General features: G+C 35.5%; 1 protein-coding gene across 1 annotated transcript in view; it reads left to right on the top strand.

Annotated features, from left to right (window-relative positions):
• LOC141499312 (F-actin-uncapping protein LRRC16A) overlaps positions 1–17,491 on the top strand; it is a 201,563-nt gene extending 184,072 nt beyond the window's left edge. Inside the window, exons 33-37 of the mRNA XM_074202092.1 lie at positions 3,289–3,370; positions 4,544–4,777; positions 6,430–6,576; positions 8,925–9,071; positions 16,454–17,491. Of these exons, the coding sequence (XP_074058193.1) occupies positions 3,289–3,370; positions 4,544–4,777; positions 6,430–6,576; positions 8,925–9,071; positions 16,454–16,590 (747 nt within the window). The 3' untranslated portion in view covers positions 16,591–17,491. The remainder of the gene's footprint in view (positions 1–3,288; positions 3,371–4,543; positions 4,778–6,429; positions 6,577–8,924; positions 9,072–16,453) is intronic.
• The last annotated feature ends 256 nt before the right edge of the window (positions 17,492–17,747 follow it).

Below are 17,747 nucleotides of genomic sequence, written 5' to 3'. Positions count from 1 at the left end.
TAGGCTTCCTTTTTATGTCCCCTGGAGCCACATAGATTATGTCTAATCCCTTTTCCAAATGACAGTCCTTCTAGCTTTCATATTTCCCCTAAGTCTCTACTTTTCCACATTAAACATCCAACTTCCTTCAAACAATTCTTATATAACCTGATCTCCAGGCTCTTCAACATCTTGGGTTTCTCTACTCTTAATACTGTCCAGCTTGTTGATGTACTTACTAAAATGCAGAGTCCAGAATTGAATACTACAATTCCTCAAGACATTTATTCTAAATGTAAAGGTAGCACTCAACTATTCTTAATGTTTCTTTTCCTTGAGTTACTTCCATTGGGATCAAACCACATGCTTAGTCCTTTTGCAGTGCCTATGTATAATTTCCTGTGTATATTGTAAAGCTTTCACTACTAAATGAAAAAAAGAAGCAGCCTAATAGATGAAGGTCTGCATCTAATACAAACCTTTCAGTTTTCTCAGAAACACTCTGGATTAAAGTATTTCTTCCTTCAGGAATTCCATTCCCTGAATCAATGATGTAGACCCAGTCCCTAGCACTACTAAAATTGGGTCTGCTTTAGTCTTTCATGGATTTTTCCTTGGGTCAGAACAAATATTCTTGGAATCCTTGCCATGATTTGGGTCTAACTGGCCTCCATTTGGGGACTCAATGACAATGGTAGTTTGATAATAAATATAATAAATGAGACAGTCTTCTTTTCAAAGAAAATTAGCTTGTTCTTTAAATAAATGTAAATCCAGAATTCAGAACTAGGAATTAATAGCAACCACATGTCTTTTAGAGTTCTAGGAAGGGCTTTGTCAGGTTGCTTTCATTGTTAGAATAAGCCAAGTTGAAGGCTGAGCCTACCCGATACCTTTGGATGAACATATCAGAGTCTGTGTGAGCATCAGGAATTGTTCCTAATCTAAGTTTCTACCTAATTTCTATGTCCAAGTAAGGATGCAAACAATTTTACATGATAGGATTATTGAGAATAATCATAAAAATATAGAAATTCTGTGTCTTATCTTTTTTATATTTAAAACTCTTCATGGGAGAAGAGGACTGTGAGTTTTTTGAGTTGTTTTTTTTTTTGTTTGTTTGTTTTTTGCTCTTCTTCCTCTATCTACTCTGGCATTTATAGGCAGTTACACATGCAGAGTTTTTTTTTTTAATTTAAACAATCCAAAATCCATATAACAATTTTTTGCAACCAAAAAAGAATGGAGAAAATGTCTTCCTTTTTTTTCCTACAGAACTTCCAAAAACATTCAGAACATATGATCCTAGAAAGCAGGGCCTGTTTCTAACTATATATTCTTTGTGTGATTTCTCAGTATAATGAGTATCATGTATATCAATGCTGAATTGAACAAGAAATACAGTTTAAGAGGCCACAATACCCATCTTTTCTTCAGTGAATTTTTATGCTTCTTTTCATAATTTTCTTGCATAACTCATTTATTTGCTCAATTTTTTCTCTACTACTTTTATCTCTTGTTTTAAGTTTCCCAGGAATTCTTGTTGGTCTTGAATCTAGTTAGCACTTTTTATGAGGGTTTGATTATAGCTGTTTTCAGATTATTGTTTTCTTCTTAGGTTCTGTCTTGGTCTTCCTTCCACTGTAGTAGTTTTTTTATGATAACATTCTTATTTGTTGTTGTTTGTTCATTTCCCCAGTCTATTTCTTGACTTTGAATTTTACATTAAAATTGGACTCTGCTCCCCTGAAGGTCAGGAGGTATTGCTTCAAAGTAAAGACTTCTTCAAGTTGCTAATTTTGAGAATCTGCAAGGTTTTGGTGGCCAAGTGGTCTTCTGATGGTCTTCTGGTCTTCAGTAAAGCCTTTTCTCAGGAAGGGCCCCTGTTCCTCTGCAAATAGTGCTCCTATTGTGGCCAGATCATCTGCTGTCTTTTAGTTGCAAATGCCAGTGTTCCATTCTGTTTTGGAACTGTTTGGAAGAGTTTTAAATATAGAAAAGATAAGACACAAAATTTCTATCATGAAAAATTGATCACATCCTTACTTGGACATAGACAATTAGGTAGAAAGTTAGATTAGGAACAATCCCTGATGCTCACAGACTTTGATATGCTCACCCAAAGATGTCGGCAGGCTCAATCTTCAACTGGCTACTCCAGTGAAGTGCTTCCTAGAACCCTAAAGACATGTGATTGTTACTAATTCCTAGCTCTAAATTCTCAATTTACATCTATTTGAAGAATGCCCCCTTGTGACTGATCACTAATGTTCTTTCTATTCAGATCCACATATGAGCTATAGAATTTCTAATCAGTCCCAGATACATCCTATGGCAGCAAAAGTTCTCTTTTGATCTCTTTCAGACCATTTATCTGATGTGATTTACCATCTCTGTGCTTAGCGCTCCCAAAGCTACTGGAGCTGCTATCACAGCCCCCTCCCAGGCTGCTTCTGGTGCTGCTGCTACCTCTTACAGTCTCCACCCAGGCTCACAGACCTTTCCCACCAACCTGCTAAGTTGCCTTGGGCTGGAAAAATATCTCTTACTGACCTTTTGTGGACTCTATTGTTCCAAAATTTGTTTTGAAGCATTATTTTAAAGTTTTTGGAAAGGAATGTTGGGAGAGTTCACTTGGTTTTGCTGATTCTGCTCCATCATCTCGTCTGGCTCTCCACCCCCCTCTTCCCTAAGCCCACCTTGCTTCATCAGTCATCACCAGATGTGAGATCTTTTGGGAGCCAGAAGGTATATAGATTTACCAATTACTGTCAGCACCAAGGATCCCAAATCCCACATATTCTCAACCCATATCAGAGGAAGTTTGATGTAATAATAGTGGTTTCAGAATCAGGAAGATCTGAATTTAAATCCTTCTTCTGACACATCCCAACTGACTCTGGGAAACTCATTTAACTTCTCAGGGTCCTCAAGCATCAATCTAAGCCTCTAGGTAATAGAAGAGATGCTGACCTGCATTGGAAGAGGGGTTTCCTTGCCAGAAGTTCTGACACTAATAAAATTACAAATGCAGTGCCCCTCCCCCCAATTTTTTTAAAAATAGATTTCACATCTTAGTGTTTTGTCTTCACAGGAATATTGCCTGTGAGGGTATTTTGAAGGCCAGAGAGGGTCAGGTTTGTGAAAGATGCTCAAAAAGTCAGAGGGGAGTTTGGCAAGATTCTGTATGTTATCTGTTTTCTGCTCTGTGGCAAGTTGCTGAATAAAGTGATTTTGTTTTGTTGTTACTTTTTCATTTCATTAAATAATTTTATTGGGGTGGGTGTGGGGTTTCTTGTATTTTCCTAGAAGCTTGGAAATGAAACCTCTCCCCAGGATGTTTCTGCTACTGCTTTGAGCAACACAGAACGATCAGATGGGAGTGGAACAGGTAAATTAGGCTCAACTTTTTTTTTTCTTCTTAAGAAGAACCCTTACACTAATCTGTCATGGTAAAGACATTTGTTGCAGGGAAGATATTTATTTCTAAATGTTGCTTTTTTTAGATTTTCCTCTACTTAAATACATTTACTCAATTCCTTTTCCTTTGGGTTATTGGAATAGAGTAATAATATGCCTAAAGTGGAAAGTATTTGCATATGATACATACTAGAAATTCAATATTGCTATGATAATACTAATGCTCAGTATGCTTATATCAATCAAACATTTTATTAAATATCTATTTGTGTACAAGCTACTTTGTGAGACACTAGATACAAAAGCAAAAATGAAATTGTGCCTTCCCTCATGGAGCTTGTATCCTATTGTGATTAAGTGATACAAATATTATGATGTAGGAAATTGGAGTTTTGTAAAATACTGTTTCTAAACTAAAATATTGTGAAGACTTCACTTCCAAAAGGTGTGCCATTCACTGAAAGATTGCCATCACCATATCCCCCCATTACTTAATTCATTCTAAGATTTGTGAACAGGGCTATTAATATAGTTAGCACTTTTATTTATAATTGTCCATAATAGTAATTTTTATATTCATCAAATATTTTATTACCATAGAACAACAAAAAAAGATTTTAAAATCTGATGTGCAGTAGTTGATGTTCTTAACTTTGTATAATTATTAGAAAACCTGTTAATTGACTGAATTGATGTTTGTGGAATAGTACTATCAGGAAGTCAGGTTTTTTTGGTAAAGGCTTCCAAGAAGAATCCAATATAAAATAATATCCACAATTAAAAATAACATCTGGGGGGTCAGCTAGGTGGCTCAGTGGATAGAGCACCGGCCCTGGAGTCAGGAAGACCTGAGTACAAATCTGACCTTAAACACTTAGTAATTAACTAACTGTGTGGCCTTGGGCAAGCCACTTAACCCTATTGCCTAGCAAAAACCTAAAAAAAAAAAATGACATCATAATCTGGACCAAGTTTCTTCTGGTGATTGTTGAAATTATCTTTTCTAGATTTAATATGTAAATGTATGTACACATATGTATGTGTGTATTTGGGGAAAATATTGCTTGATTTCAAATCTTGACTCTATCTCCCTATAACCAGTTGTTCTTGAATTTTATGCAACATATATCTGTTTTCTTTCTAGTACCTAAGCTGCATCCAGGTCTTCCAGAGAACCGTTTTACTGCAAATAAAGGCGACTACATTGCAGCAACACCAGAGAAAAACACTAAAATAGACTCCAAGGTGGAAGTTGGTATCAGACCTCGGAGTTCTTCCAATACACCTACCAGTCCCAAACCCCTCCTTCAGTCACCCAAACCTGCCTTGGCAGCAAGGCCCACCGTCCCACAGAAACCAAGAACTTCCTCTCGTCCTGGTAAGAGACTGCACTTGCCACCAATTCAAAATCTGTTAGAGATGTTGCTGGTTCTTATAAGCATGAGAAACCAGAACCTCTGAAAAATGTGTTTCATAAAAGCAGGCAGGATGGTTTAGTGGAAAAGGCATAGAATTTCCGAGAAACTTGGAGTCAAATCTCAGTCCTGTCATTTACTAAGAATAAATGATTTAACTTTTATAGACCACATTTTCTCCTCTGAAAAATGAGGATGTTGAACACAAAGTTGTACTTTGTGACCATGCACTACAAGAACAGGAAGATTCATTTGTTTTTGTCTTAACCTCAGATCAGTGAACACAACATATCCAAGCTAGAATTAGGTCAAGTGTCTGAAGATGATGAACAGAAAATCAGAAAGAAGGAAACAAACATTAAATATTCACTAACTGTGTGCCAGACCCTTTGCTAAATACATTACCTATATTATCTTGTTTGATCCAAATAACAGCCTTGGGTGAAGATAGGTGCTTTTTATCACCCCTGTTTTGCACTTGAGGAAACCAGGGCAGAATTAAGTTAAGTGACTTGTCCAGGGTCACAAGCTGGTATCTGAGTTCAGATTTGAACTCAGATCTTCCTGACTCCAAGCCCAGTGTTCTCTGCCACCACCACCCCTCCCCGCGCCACTTGCATGGAAAACAATTTGTTTTATTTCTTATTCTCCTTCTCCCTTTACTATTCTATCTCCCACATGCCCATCAAACTTAACATCTTAAGCAGACATTTCTCCCCTAAATACACAGAATAAATAAGTAAATTCGTGTGTGTGTATAAATATAAATAGATCAACACAATGAATTGTCTGATTACCCGATCAATATGCATTCAGTATATGTGTATAATTTGGAAAGTATCACCATCCCATGGCCCCACTTTCAATCTTCTTCTCTTTCTCCTATTTCTTTCCTAATTTTCTCTCAGATGTACAGTAGCCAAACTGATCAATCTTACTAAGACACTTTAGCCCATTTATCCCTTCTAAAACACAGTACAAACTGTGTTTTGGTTCTACAAAGAACCAAAATAATCACAGGTTGGAGGAAAGTGGTACATTTATGATCTGCTAAGGCAAATCCTTTTGAATTTTATTAAGTTTCAGCCTAGATTTACTGTGTGAAATTGAATTAAGTAAAGATATGTTGGATAGTCCCACATATAGAGAATGCAGAAAAATGGAGTCAATGGGTTACTTTTCTTTCTTTGGTGGCAAAATCAGTATATTTTGTTTCCTTTAAAAGGGTATGATAAAATTGCTTTTTGAAGTCACTCTTATGCTCCTAATATTTATATAGCATCCCCATTCTTTGGATATGACAACCAATGAAGGTTGTGGATTGTGGAGGCTAGATACTATAAGAAATTACAACACCCTTGAACTTGGCAGCTAAAGGAAACACTTGGCTAATTTACAAATGTAATCCTGCTCTACTTCTGTGGAGTCAAGTAATATCTGTGCAGAAGTTAGACTTTTATATTTTTACCAGTTTTGTTATGCTGAGTTGAAATATGAAATTGTTCCAAGACATAAAAAACCAAAATCCCATTTTTTTAAGTCATTTACCATAGTAATCTATTACTTGACTCATGCTCTCAGATATTGAGAAATTTGATTTGTCTGTTTACCCCAGATATCCCTGATATCCCAGATTCTCCAACTGGCCCCGTTTCCCCTAAAGTTGCTTTGCTTCCACCTGTTCTAAAGAAAATTCCTTCTGACAAAGAGAGAGATGGCCAAAGCAGCCCTCAGCCTACGGCAAGATCATTTTCCCAAGAAGGTAAGATGGGCTCTTCTCTAGGTCTATATTGCTATATAACTTTCCTCTTAGATATTTCAGGGAAAAGAAATAAACACTGGAATAATTAAGCTGATTCCATATTGGTTAGGTGGTAAGTTCCCTCAGGTCAGTTTATGGTACTTTCATAATTTCTTGGTTTTATAAGTTCTTGCCAAGAAGCATGTGTATTATTTATAACTTATTGGAATAAGTTGTACTTAACTGTTTAAAGAAAAAAATTCTCTCTGACTATTCACTGAATTCTGCATTAGAAACCCCATCATAGGCCCCTTCAGGAATGACTTCTAAGTAAATAATCATATATTAGTGGATTTCTCTGAAACATCCATCTTTCAGTTTCTGGAGCCCATTGTATATTTATCTGGACCCCTACAGCCTTCATAGGATAAAATTTAATACTTTTGATTCAAAAGATAGCACGCACCCAGGAACCAAAAGTCCTTTATTGCATCAAATCATTTCCCCAGACCTGATGGTAGAGCTTTTCTGAGGCTCAGAAGCCTCCATATTCAACTTTATTCCTTTTGCTGTGTTATGTGCATTTGCTTTTATATAAAAGGTATAGTAGATTTGTGCCTTGAATATTTTCAATCAAAGCAAAAAGGATCACCATAGTCTGTGTACAAGTGTCCTTTTTGTCTTCTCTTAGATGTGAAATTTTGTATGTGAAAGATTTCAGTTCCTTCAAATTCCTTTGATCTCCCAGGGTTTGACAAATCATCAAGTAATGATTTTTGGGCCAAAGTAAATGGTAAAAAAAAAAAATGCTTTTGATCCTTGTAGACAAACAACAAACCAAAGATAAAATGAAATGAAATGAAACCTCTCCCTTTTTGATCTGTACTGAATTTTAGCCCATTTGAATAGAGACCATAAAAAAAAACTTGGCTGAAAATTCAGATCTGGAGTTTTGACACAAGTCATCTAATTAATGATCCTCAAAAAGGGCAATGAAAGCTATTTGCACCCTTAATTTAGTATAAATCACTCTCTGTGCAAGAGAAAGTTCTAAAATGTTGACAAGATGGCATTGACTTTGGCCACCTGACAGCATCTACAAATAACTTTTCCTCTTCATTTGAAATGAAAATTTTCTTTCTGCTTTCCTTTTTCTCCCCGCTTTCTGTACTTGCTTGCTCTAAAAATGTATATAGCTAACTTTGAGAACCTTCAAAAGATAAATGGAAAAATCTTGGCGTAAAGGAGGTGGGATAAAATGGCCCTTTATTCTAGGACAATTAAAACTTTGAAGTAAGTAAAAGTTAAAAGTTAGGTTATTTTCTTTAATGACTAAAATATTCTTAAATAATTTCAGTAACCAAAGGGAAGTCTACTCTCCCTCAGATGTATGAAAAAATAAAATATATGATGCCATGAGCATGGTCTTGCCCGGTTTGAAATGTTCTGATTTTTTTTCCAGAAAAAAACAGTAAGAGATAGAATGAATTGCTTCTAATAAATTTCAGGGGAGGTGGAGTAGGGTGTTTGGATTTTTTCCCAGCAGCTATTAGAATCCAGTGGTACCCCATTTAGGGGTACATAAAAAAATCTTACTTTTGAAACTGGATGGGAGGAGGAGGTCAGCTGTGCAATTCAGTTTTGCAGTTAGAATTCCTAAAAGGCAAGTCACAATGATTCAAATTCTCTTTGAGATTGAAGTATAGTACATTGAGAAAAGATGCCATTCAAAAACAGATTTTAAACATAGGCATATCAAAGATGGTGAAACTTTGATTTAAAGTTTTCACAAATGCTCATTATCAGATTTTCGGCTAGAGTTACCTGGGAAATAGAGATGCTTGTGAATAAACACTGCCTCTTGCTGTAGAAAAAAATTCCTAATCATTCTGTTTCAAATTTTTTTATGCTTTCTTCATGCCAATTACTCCCGTTTTCCTTGCTCTGTGCTTTCCTTTGGACTAGCATGCCCAACTAATTTCTGAAACAGGTAAATCACTGCAATTATTCCTGATTACTCCATAGTGAATGTGTTTTATTTATTTTTTTGTCCATTACAGAACCAAAATGGAAATAAGATGCACTTTATAAGATTTTTGTTTTTTGTTTTGTAAGTAACTTTTTTGGGGCAATTTCAAAGCACACCTCATTTTGCACTACATTTCCATAATGTTGGCTGTTGAATTCTGTAAATAACAGCAGATATGCCCAGGACTGAAGGTACCTGAATAGATGGCCTATTTCCCTTGGATTATGATAAGTGGGGTGGATAAGATGATATTAAATTCTTTTTTTAATAGTAGCTTCCACACGTGGATTTATTTGCCAATATTGACAAGGGGGTAAAATGAATCCCTTTTCCCCAGTAGAACAAACAGGAGATTATTACAAAAGAGATTCAGACCATGGCAATGACAAGTTCACCAGTGGAGGAAAAAGATCTTCAAAACTGTACTCTACCACTTCGGAAGAGGAAGTGAATGCAGTTGGGCACAGGAAGTCACAGCCAACAAATGGTTAGAACCTTCAATTTTCATCTTTCATGGAGTCAATGCTAAAGAACTGGCACTAAGATCAACATTTAGCTGCAAGGCAGTTCATTGTGTTCCATTCCAGGGGGTGAGTTTGGGACATTATTCAGACAACAGTAAGTATCCCTAGAACAGAAACTCGAGATCTTCTTCCATTTTAAAAATGGCCACCCAAAATGCTTCGGAAAGACTGAAAAGCATCCAAGGTTGATAATGTCAACTGGAGTGCTCACAAGGGAGTGGGTCTTCTGTCAGGAAGGAACGACTTATTGTCATCCACTTTTCCTTTCAGATTTGTTATTTTGTCAAAGCACATTTCCCTGTTCTTTTCCTTTCTGCTCTCATTCTTCTTGGCAGAGCTGTATCTACTATGAAGTGACTGGACTGGAGGCTTAGGACATTGAACTTAGAGTTCACTGATAGTCTCCTGGCAGATTAAAGACAACAGAGCCAAGGTGTCTAAAGAATAAAGACAATTAAAATAAGAGGCTACCAGATGGGCTGGCATGAGTTCTTCCACCTATCCCCCCCAACACACCTTCATACAATGACCTCCCCAGAAACAAGTCTTACACCAAAACCTTTGTCTCCCTCATAGATGCTTCTCAAGGCGTGCATTGAGCCCCTCTTGTAAAAATTCCTAGTTACTGCTCCCTTCAGAGAGTCTTAACTATAAAAAATAATCTTGAGACTTCTAAGACTCAGACTAGGATTTTAGATTTGTAAGGGACCTTAGAAAGGATCTCTTCTGAACCTTTTATATTATTGAGAGCTTAAGGTAAAGTAATTTATCAAAGTTCAGAGGTAGAAGAGACAGTTGAGTCTCTTTCCAAAGACAACAGTAGGAGAGTCATCAATTTGGAATTGGGAAACCTAGATTTCAAATCCTGCCTCAGGCTATGTGTGACTCTGGGTAAGTCACTTAACTTTCACCTGCCTTGGTTTCCCCATCTGTAAAATGAGAGCAATAATTACATCTATTTCCTAGGGGTATTGGGGGGGGACCATTCAAAAAGCACTTTCTGAATCTTAATGCATTATATAAATGCTATTTGTTATTATTACAACATAAGCTTTATTGTTATTTATACAACATAAATGGCATAAGCTCATTAGAAGAAAGGAATGACTTTAACCAAAAAATAGTAATAGATCTCTCTGCCATATGCATTATTATTAATAGAGATTTTCTGTGATTATTTAGTAAAATGGAGGAAAACCCCCAATTATTTTTCTCTGTCTTTGAGGACAGTTTTTTAAAAGTTCCTTCAGCATTGTGTCCTAGAATATGCAGTGTAAATGCAAGTCATCAGAAGATTAGAGGAAGGAAAGATTTCTACATTGGTTTTAGCCTCTGTATAATTTAGAAAAAATCCTTTATTATATAACATTTTAAAGGAGATGAATATATTTTTTCACAGTTGGGGGTATGGGAAAGGATATGTCCTTCCTCACTTTTTGCTCTTTCTCATAAACATGACTTGAAAAATTAATGGCTTCCCCTTTTAAAGAGATTTTAGTTTCCTTGAGAACAAAGAGAGAAAAACAAATGTTCCTATGTTTGTTCATGTTTGAGTTTTCTTCAGAGGGCTCTAGATCACAAAATGAAATGAGTCTGCCTTCCTTTACAAAGATCATTTGGTCATTACAAATAGGCACTTGAAATCTGGTGCTCTAATAAGGCATCCAATGGTATTACTGCACCTTGTCTCTGATCTTTTTTCCTAGGAGGGTGACAGATTTGCAGTGAACTTCTCCACTGTGTGCCTGGTCTCCCAGTGGACCTATGGTACATACTCATGGAAAAAATATTACCAAAGATTTCACACTTTTTGGCATGTCCATTTATTTAATCAAAATATGTTTGCTTTGCAAAATTCTCATTTTAAAACTTTAAATTCTTTAAAGCTGGTCATCTCCACTAAGGTGCAGTCACTCAGGATTGCATCTTTCAGATCATTTCTGACACTTCATTCTTCCACACTGCCAACCCACAAACAGAGACAATTACCAAGCAATATTGGTTCTGGCTCCACATCTTTAGCATCCTCCTATTCCCTTGCCCCCTCCAGCACCTCCCCTCCATCCCTAGTATTTTTCTGAACGTACTATCACCTTAATTCAGGCTCTCCTGTCTGAACTAATTAACCTCCCTGTCTCAAGGCTCATACCTCTAATCCTCCTTCCACATTATTTCCAGTGAACAGTCTGACCATGACCACTACAGGAACTTCCTTTTGCCTCTCTGGCATTTAAAGTCCTTCACTGCTTGCCTCCAACCTACCTGCCTTTCAAAGCTTATTATAAATTAGTCATGTATTCTTTGATCCAACTTTTTACTCACCTCCTTCCTGCTCCTCAGGCACATCATCCCATCTCTGTTTTTGCACAAACCATGTACACTTTCTCTTCTCTCCTCTCCTCTCCTCTCCTCTCCTTTGTCTTTTAGAAACCCTAGCTTCCTCCTCCAATGTTCCATTTCTTACCAAAAGTCTTTTCAGAACCCCAGCAACTCCATAATACATCCCCTCCTGTAATATTTCATTTTTGTCTATATCTTTAGGATCTAGGACTTTACCCGGGACAAAGTATGCATTTAATAAAAGCTTCTTTGATTGATTGATGTTTAAATGTGACATGGAGGTGCCTCTGGGATCTTACAGCAACACCAATGGAAAGGAAATGTTCTTTCTCACTTGTTCCTCAAGCTCTTGGGCTTTGAGTGTGGACCTAGTCAATCATAACCTACATTTCATTTACCCCAAGTCTGATATAGTTAAAGTTTAGAGAGATGAGTCACCTGAGTCCACTCCCTCATCACCTGCTGCATGGACAACAAATTAAGGCAAGCTAATCAGATGTGGTATGGTTATGATTTTACAGTATATTGATGAGGAGAGTCCTCATACTTATTAAGACTTTAGAAATAATTTGAAGTATTGAATCTTAAGATCACTTAAATTGAGTCACCTTATAGAAGCTTACCTTTCAGAAGCTTACTTGTCATGGCATCTTAAAATATTAACAAACTTCAGTTTATAGGTACCAAAAAGATGATGATTTTGTTTAAAGAGTGGTAATTATGTTTCTACATGAATGACTTTCATTTGTTAGTGCCAGTTCCTAGCACCTGTCTAAACCTTTGAGAACTGAATAGCATTCTGCTTTCAGAAAAGAGTTTTGGTGTTCAGTTTTACTATTAATGAATAAAAATTAAACAAGTTTTTTAAGCTGCAAGTTGTCCCTCAGATAATTTTTCAGCAGCTTTATTTAGACAAAACAATTTTCTTATTCCTTTCAAAATTAAGTTTTTAATGAAGCATACAGAAGCTATTGTTCTCAAAGCATGCTGCATATTGTTTTCTCATGATTATTCTTCTGTTTTAATTGAGTCTGGATATTTTAATATTTATTTGACAGGTATTTGTATGCAAGACTAGTTTAACTTCATTTATTGAAAGTGTTTCTAACTACATCATTTATGTTTCCTATCATTTTCTCTTTCCACTTAATTATAAGCTACAATTTTTCATTATTGGTTATGTTGTTTCTTATAGAAAATAGTCGTCTTTGCATGTAGTATAAATGGATCTTTAGAGAAGAAAGGGAAAGCAAATGTCATCTGATGTTGAGGCTTTTTTTACATTATCTGTCCCATCTCAATAATAAAAGTCACATTCTACAAATACTGTGGGGTTTGACATTGAATGGCCCATGCCCAGTTTCATTTCCCTTCTATGTTGGCCCCAAGAGAAATGTTGCCATTTTGGTTCATTCTGGGAGTGGTGAGCAAACAAACCACTGGTGAATGTTCCTTTTAGGTCATAATAGTTTTAGATTTCCAAAATATTAGTATAGCATTGTAGTTTAATGGAGGAGAAAGCAGAAACTTTGATCTGATATTCCTCAAGGAAAATATCTTATTGTTCCTCATGGAAATCTTTGCTATAACAGTGCTAACGTTGACCTTCGACTTTTATACAAAATCAAATCATTTTGGAGAATAAGAGGTTCCATTTTTGAACCCCTCTGACTGAGAACTTGATGGTATATGTATGATTTGAATATAGATAGATTGTTGAATACAGGACACAGTTGCTTAGTTTGCTTATCCATTATGTATGAGTAACTTTTTTCCCCAGTGTACTTAGGGACCCAAAAAAGCTTGTAAACTAATGGAACAGTAACCTTTTATCAGAGAGGTTTATTGAAGAAAATATAAATTTAGAAAATCAGAGTAAAACTAAATTCATTTAGGTTAACTAGGTAGGCATCATGCTGAAATTAATAAAAGATTTGAAATTTAGATTTATTTTTTAAAAGTATTTTAACATAGAAACATTTTTATTTCAGGTATATATAATTAGTAATGCCATCTGCTAACCACAGGCCTGCTGTGTGATCTTTAATAAATACATTACTCATTTGTAATTAGCATATTGTTTATACGGAAATGGATATTGCTAAAAAAGCCTGAAGACAGTATCTTCCCTCAGGAACAATTACCCTAAAGATTTGTTTATAATATTAATTTGGCATGGTGAATTAACCTAGGAATCAAGAACCCTAATTCTAGACCCAGCTCAGTTGCTACCTGACTTTATGATTTCAGATAAATCATTTACCTTCTCTTGACCTTCATTTTCCCACCTGTAAAATGGGGATAATAGCAACAGCGCTTCACAAAATTGTTAAAAGGTAGAAAGAGATGGAACTACAGAAAAAAATTGAAGGTAATATAGATGAGATACTATTAGCAATCTCTTTCTTCATCACTAATATCAAAGAAAATCAGCTTAGTTCTGGCCAAATGATCCCTCTTTCAGAATTAATAGAAGGATCTGGACTAGTGAAATCTTTTACTTAGAATGGATGTTGAAATGTAATATTGTTATCTAAAGTATTAGATAACCAGTCTCTAGGAAGTATATAATACAAATTCTTTTATGGCATTTTTATACTTAGAACCTGGTTTATATCCTTGAACATGAAAATGGGCTTTTATCCTCCCATCCACAACAGAGAAAGACCCCCAAAAGTAATGTCATTGACTCAATAAGAAAATCAACCTTTTTGAATGAAAACAATAGAATAATGGTAATGGTAATAATGGTAGCAAGGGGGAGGGAAGGAAAAATATTTACATAAGAACTTCATAAATTTAAAAGGAATAACAAGCTATACATTAATAGATTTGCAGTTTCAGCTACAGTCACCTTTTTTAAAAATTATACTCATGGAAATAACTTCTTTTATTCCATAAATTAAAAATAAAATATAGGGTGGTGGAAGGGTAGAATATAAACTTATTACAACCAGAGACAATCTTACTTATTTTTGTATCTGTATGCCTCAAGCTTGCTACATAGTAACCCCTTAACAAATGCTTATTGGTTGATTGATTACAAAGAATTTTTAAGCCAGAACTAGTTTTTATCAGAAAGATCAGTGTGTTGAAGAGGGCCTTCTGTGAGGCAATTTAGAAAGATGAGGCAAATTTTATCTTAGGGGATACTGCCTCATTAATTTCTGGCTTGTTATTTTTAGTTGTATGAATTCCATGGTTCTTAAAAAGAAATGAGAGTGGGCCATTTTGTACAACATGATTTGAATCCAAGAAAATTCCTCAAACCAAAAAGTTGAATACAATGAAAAGTAAAACAAGATAAATCAATATATCTGCTTTAGGAAATCAGGGAAGAATTTCTGGTTTTGCCAGAATGGTTTTGCCCCTGCATCCTACAATTAAAATTCATTATGAAGCAGCAAATGCAAGAGAGACAGCTAACTCCTTCTGTATTTTAAATTTTAATAAAGCAATCATAGCTAACACCCTTGGCAACAGCATTTCTTTATGACTGGATTTTATAATGTTTCTTCAAAATGAAGGTCAGTAAATATTCATCTACCTGCATTATATAGCAGGAAAGGATTTTAGAGTTGTAAAACATCTGGAGATTATCTAGTGCAATACAACTTTATTTAATAGTAGAAAAAAAGAGACCCAGAAAAAGATCAAGTTACTCATCTCAGATATCAATAATAATAAAAATAAGAACTCACATATCTTTAGCACTTAAGTTTTACAATCTCTTCTTGGTGAATTTGATAATATAAGTAGTTAACGCATCCCCATTTTACAGATGAGGAAGGGGCAGAGCTTGGATTTGAAGCCAAGTCTTCTACTACTAGATCTATTTCTCTACTATATTAGTTGCTTAATAAATTAAAAACTTTCTTTGGACACTATCATTTTATTAATTTAATATCTAAGAGCAACTTGAAGGATATATAATACGTAGGGTTATGAACAACTTCCACATAACTTTGTTCATCCTCAGACAGATAATTATATCCATTGCTTTTTTCCTTAATGCGTTTTTTAAAAGTAAATCCAAAGTTGTGAGCTAAAACTCATCTTCATTCTGAAAAAACAAATATCTCACTTTAGAGAAGTTGGAACTCAGGACTTAAATGCTCTTATTACTTCATGTCATTAACTAAAAATTTAAATTTTCCTTGATTAGAGATCATAATCTGGTGGTCACCACAGTCTTGGCAAAGGAGTTATGATGTTGTTGTTTGTATCCAAGGCTCTTAGGGCTAATGAGTCCTCACTTCCTGAGTCCTCTTTTTACTACTTTAATAGCCAAATATAATTTATGAGCCTAAGACTCACAGAGCCAGCCAAATAAGAGTTTTCAAATACATTTTTAAGGTTTTCCTGGAAAGCACTTGAACTACTAAGCTAAATGAGGCAATTCCATTTTTCATTCAAATTACACAAAGGCTGTGTTTTTATTTTAAACAAATTGTGTCCATATAACAGTCATTGTAAATAACCTTTAATAGCTTTTAATGTCATGTACTGTAGTATATAGAATTTAAAACACGTTCCCCAAGGCACTGGAAACTGAAGTGCCTTTTTCTTTTCTCCCCTTTGTTGCAAAAACTGTTTTGTCTCTTTTAGGACCTTTGCCTTTGCATGTAACTAGAGCAAAAATTGATTGAAATAATACCTCTTTATGAAGGAGAGTGGTTTATTGTACTTGCTGGTATCAATTAATATCTCATAAGACTCATACCTGAGGAAGTGAAACTAAAGGTCAAATAATTGGTAAAATGTCAATCAGTAAGTCTGAGAGGGCCAAGAAGACACAGAAGGTCTCTCTGTACTTTTTTTCCCTTGTCTTCAGGCTTAAAAGAAAACAAGCCTTTATTGATAAGTTGTTGCTAATAAAATCTGTCCCAAACTCTTCACCCTTGGGTGCCCCCATCTTCTACCCTGAGTTGGCTAGCCATGTTGAACTACTGGCATCCCCCCTAGAGCAAACTCTTTGTATAAGCTTCTTCTTTGTTTGCTGCAGTTTCATGGAAGATCCAAGGACACCAGTCGCCTGAACACCAGGAGCAAAGGCCAAGGTCCTCTAGCAAAGACGGCTACCAAGGCAGCAAGTCCAGTGACTCTGGAGAAGATGCAGAGAAAGACTTTATTTTTGTTTAAAGGGGTATGCTTTGTAAATGATCTATTGGACGGAGTACTTTTGTAGCCCCGGGTACTGTTTTCTTTTGGTGCAGTTGGTTTTCTTTCTTTTCTTTCTTTTTTTTGTGAATAGGAAATTTTTTATTAATTATATTCAAAGCACATTAGTTTGGTTTCTCCTTTTCTGGATGATGCATTTGATTCTCAAACATTCCCTTATTTGCCTTCACTAAAAGCCAGCATCCTGCTCATGTTCCCTATTAGAATTTCTTAGAAGCAGCTTCACAAAGTGCCCAACCTATGGGTTTGGGGAAGGCAAAGGAAAGTAACTGGAAACCATCTCACAGGAATCCACTGTACAACAGTTGGGTGTTGTACTGCTGAATGTAAATGTGTCAAATCTGCACGTGTCCGACAAAGAAATATATTCTTGCTGTATGCAATTGCACATTGTAATTATAGTCACAGAGCACACTAATAAATAATTTGTACAAATTATATATATTAGATGCTTGGGTCTGGGTTTTACATTCTCCCAGAGAGAATGTCTTTCTTCCTATTGAACTGTACAGAAAAAAACAAAACGAAACAAAAAACAGCCACCCACAATTGGTTACATTTGCATACTGTCAACAAGCACAACAAAGAGTGGAATAGAACTGTGACTCTACTAAATCCTGGGATTAATGTATATAGTTAATTGGAATGAGGCAATCAGGATTTTATGAATATTGGTGTTTGGGAGGTTGTTTTCAGTTCTGTCTGCATATTAGCTCTTAATGTGTGATTTGAGAAGAATAATTAGACATCTGTAAAAAAAAGTACTCTTTTGGGGGCATATTTCAGAGATATTCACTTACATTACAAGTTGAATTTTATTCATATGTATATTTGTACCAATAAAATGATTTTGCAAGTGGAATAGTGGCCTTCTTAAGATGGACTTGGTTTTTGTGAAGTCATTTCATTCTTTCTGGGGGGAAAAAATTGTAATAATCACAATTGTGACACACCACAAGGGGAGCTATTACATTCAAAACAGATAATAATTCACTATTACAGTTGCTTACCATCTCTAGAGTGGGTGGGGGGCAGGGTAGTGGAATTTACATAAGGACAAAGAATCAAATATTTATCAGTGCTTTACACCTGGCTGCATGACAGACCGATTTCCATAT

The sequence above is a fragment of the Macrotis lagotis genome, chromosome X (assembly GCF_037893015.1).
Source record: "Macrotis lagotis isolate mMagLag1 chromosome X, bilby.v1.9.chrom.fasta, whole genome shotgun sequence".
Classification (NCBI taxonomy): Eukaryota; Metazoa; Chordata; class Mammalia; order Peramelemorphia; family Peramelidae; genus Macrotis; species Macrotis lagotis.
The sequence above is the reverse complement of the archived record's forward strand: the minus strand, read 5'-3'. Positions and strand labels throughout refer to the sequence as shown.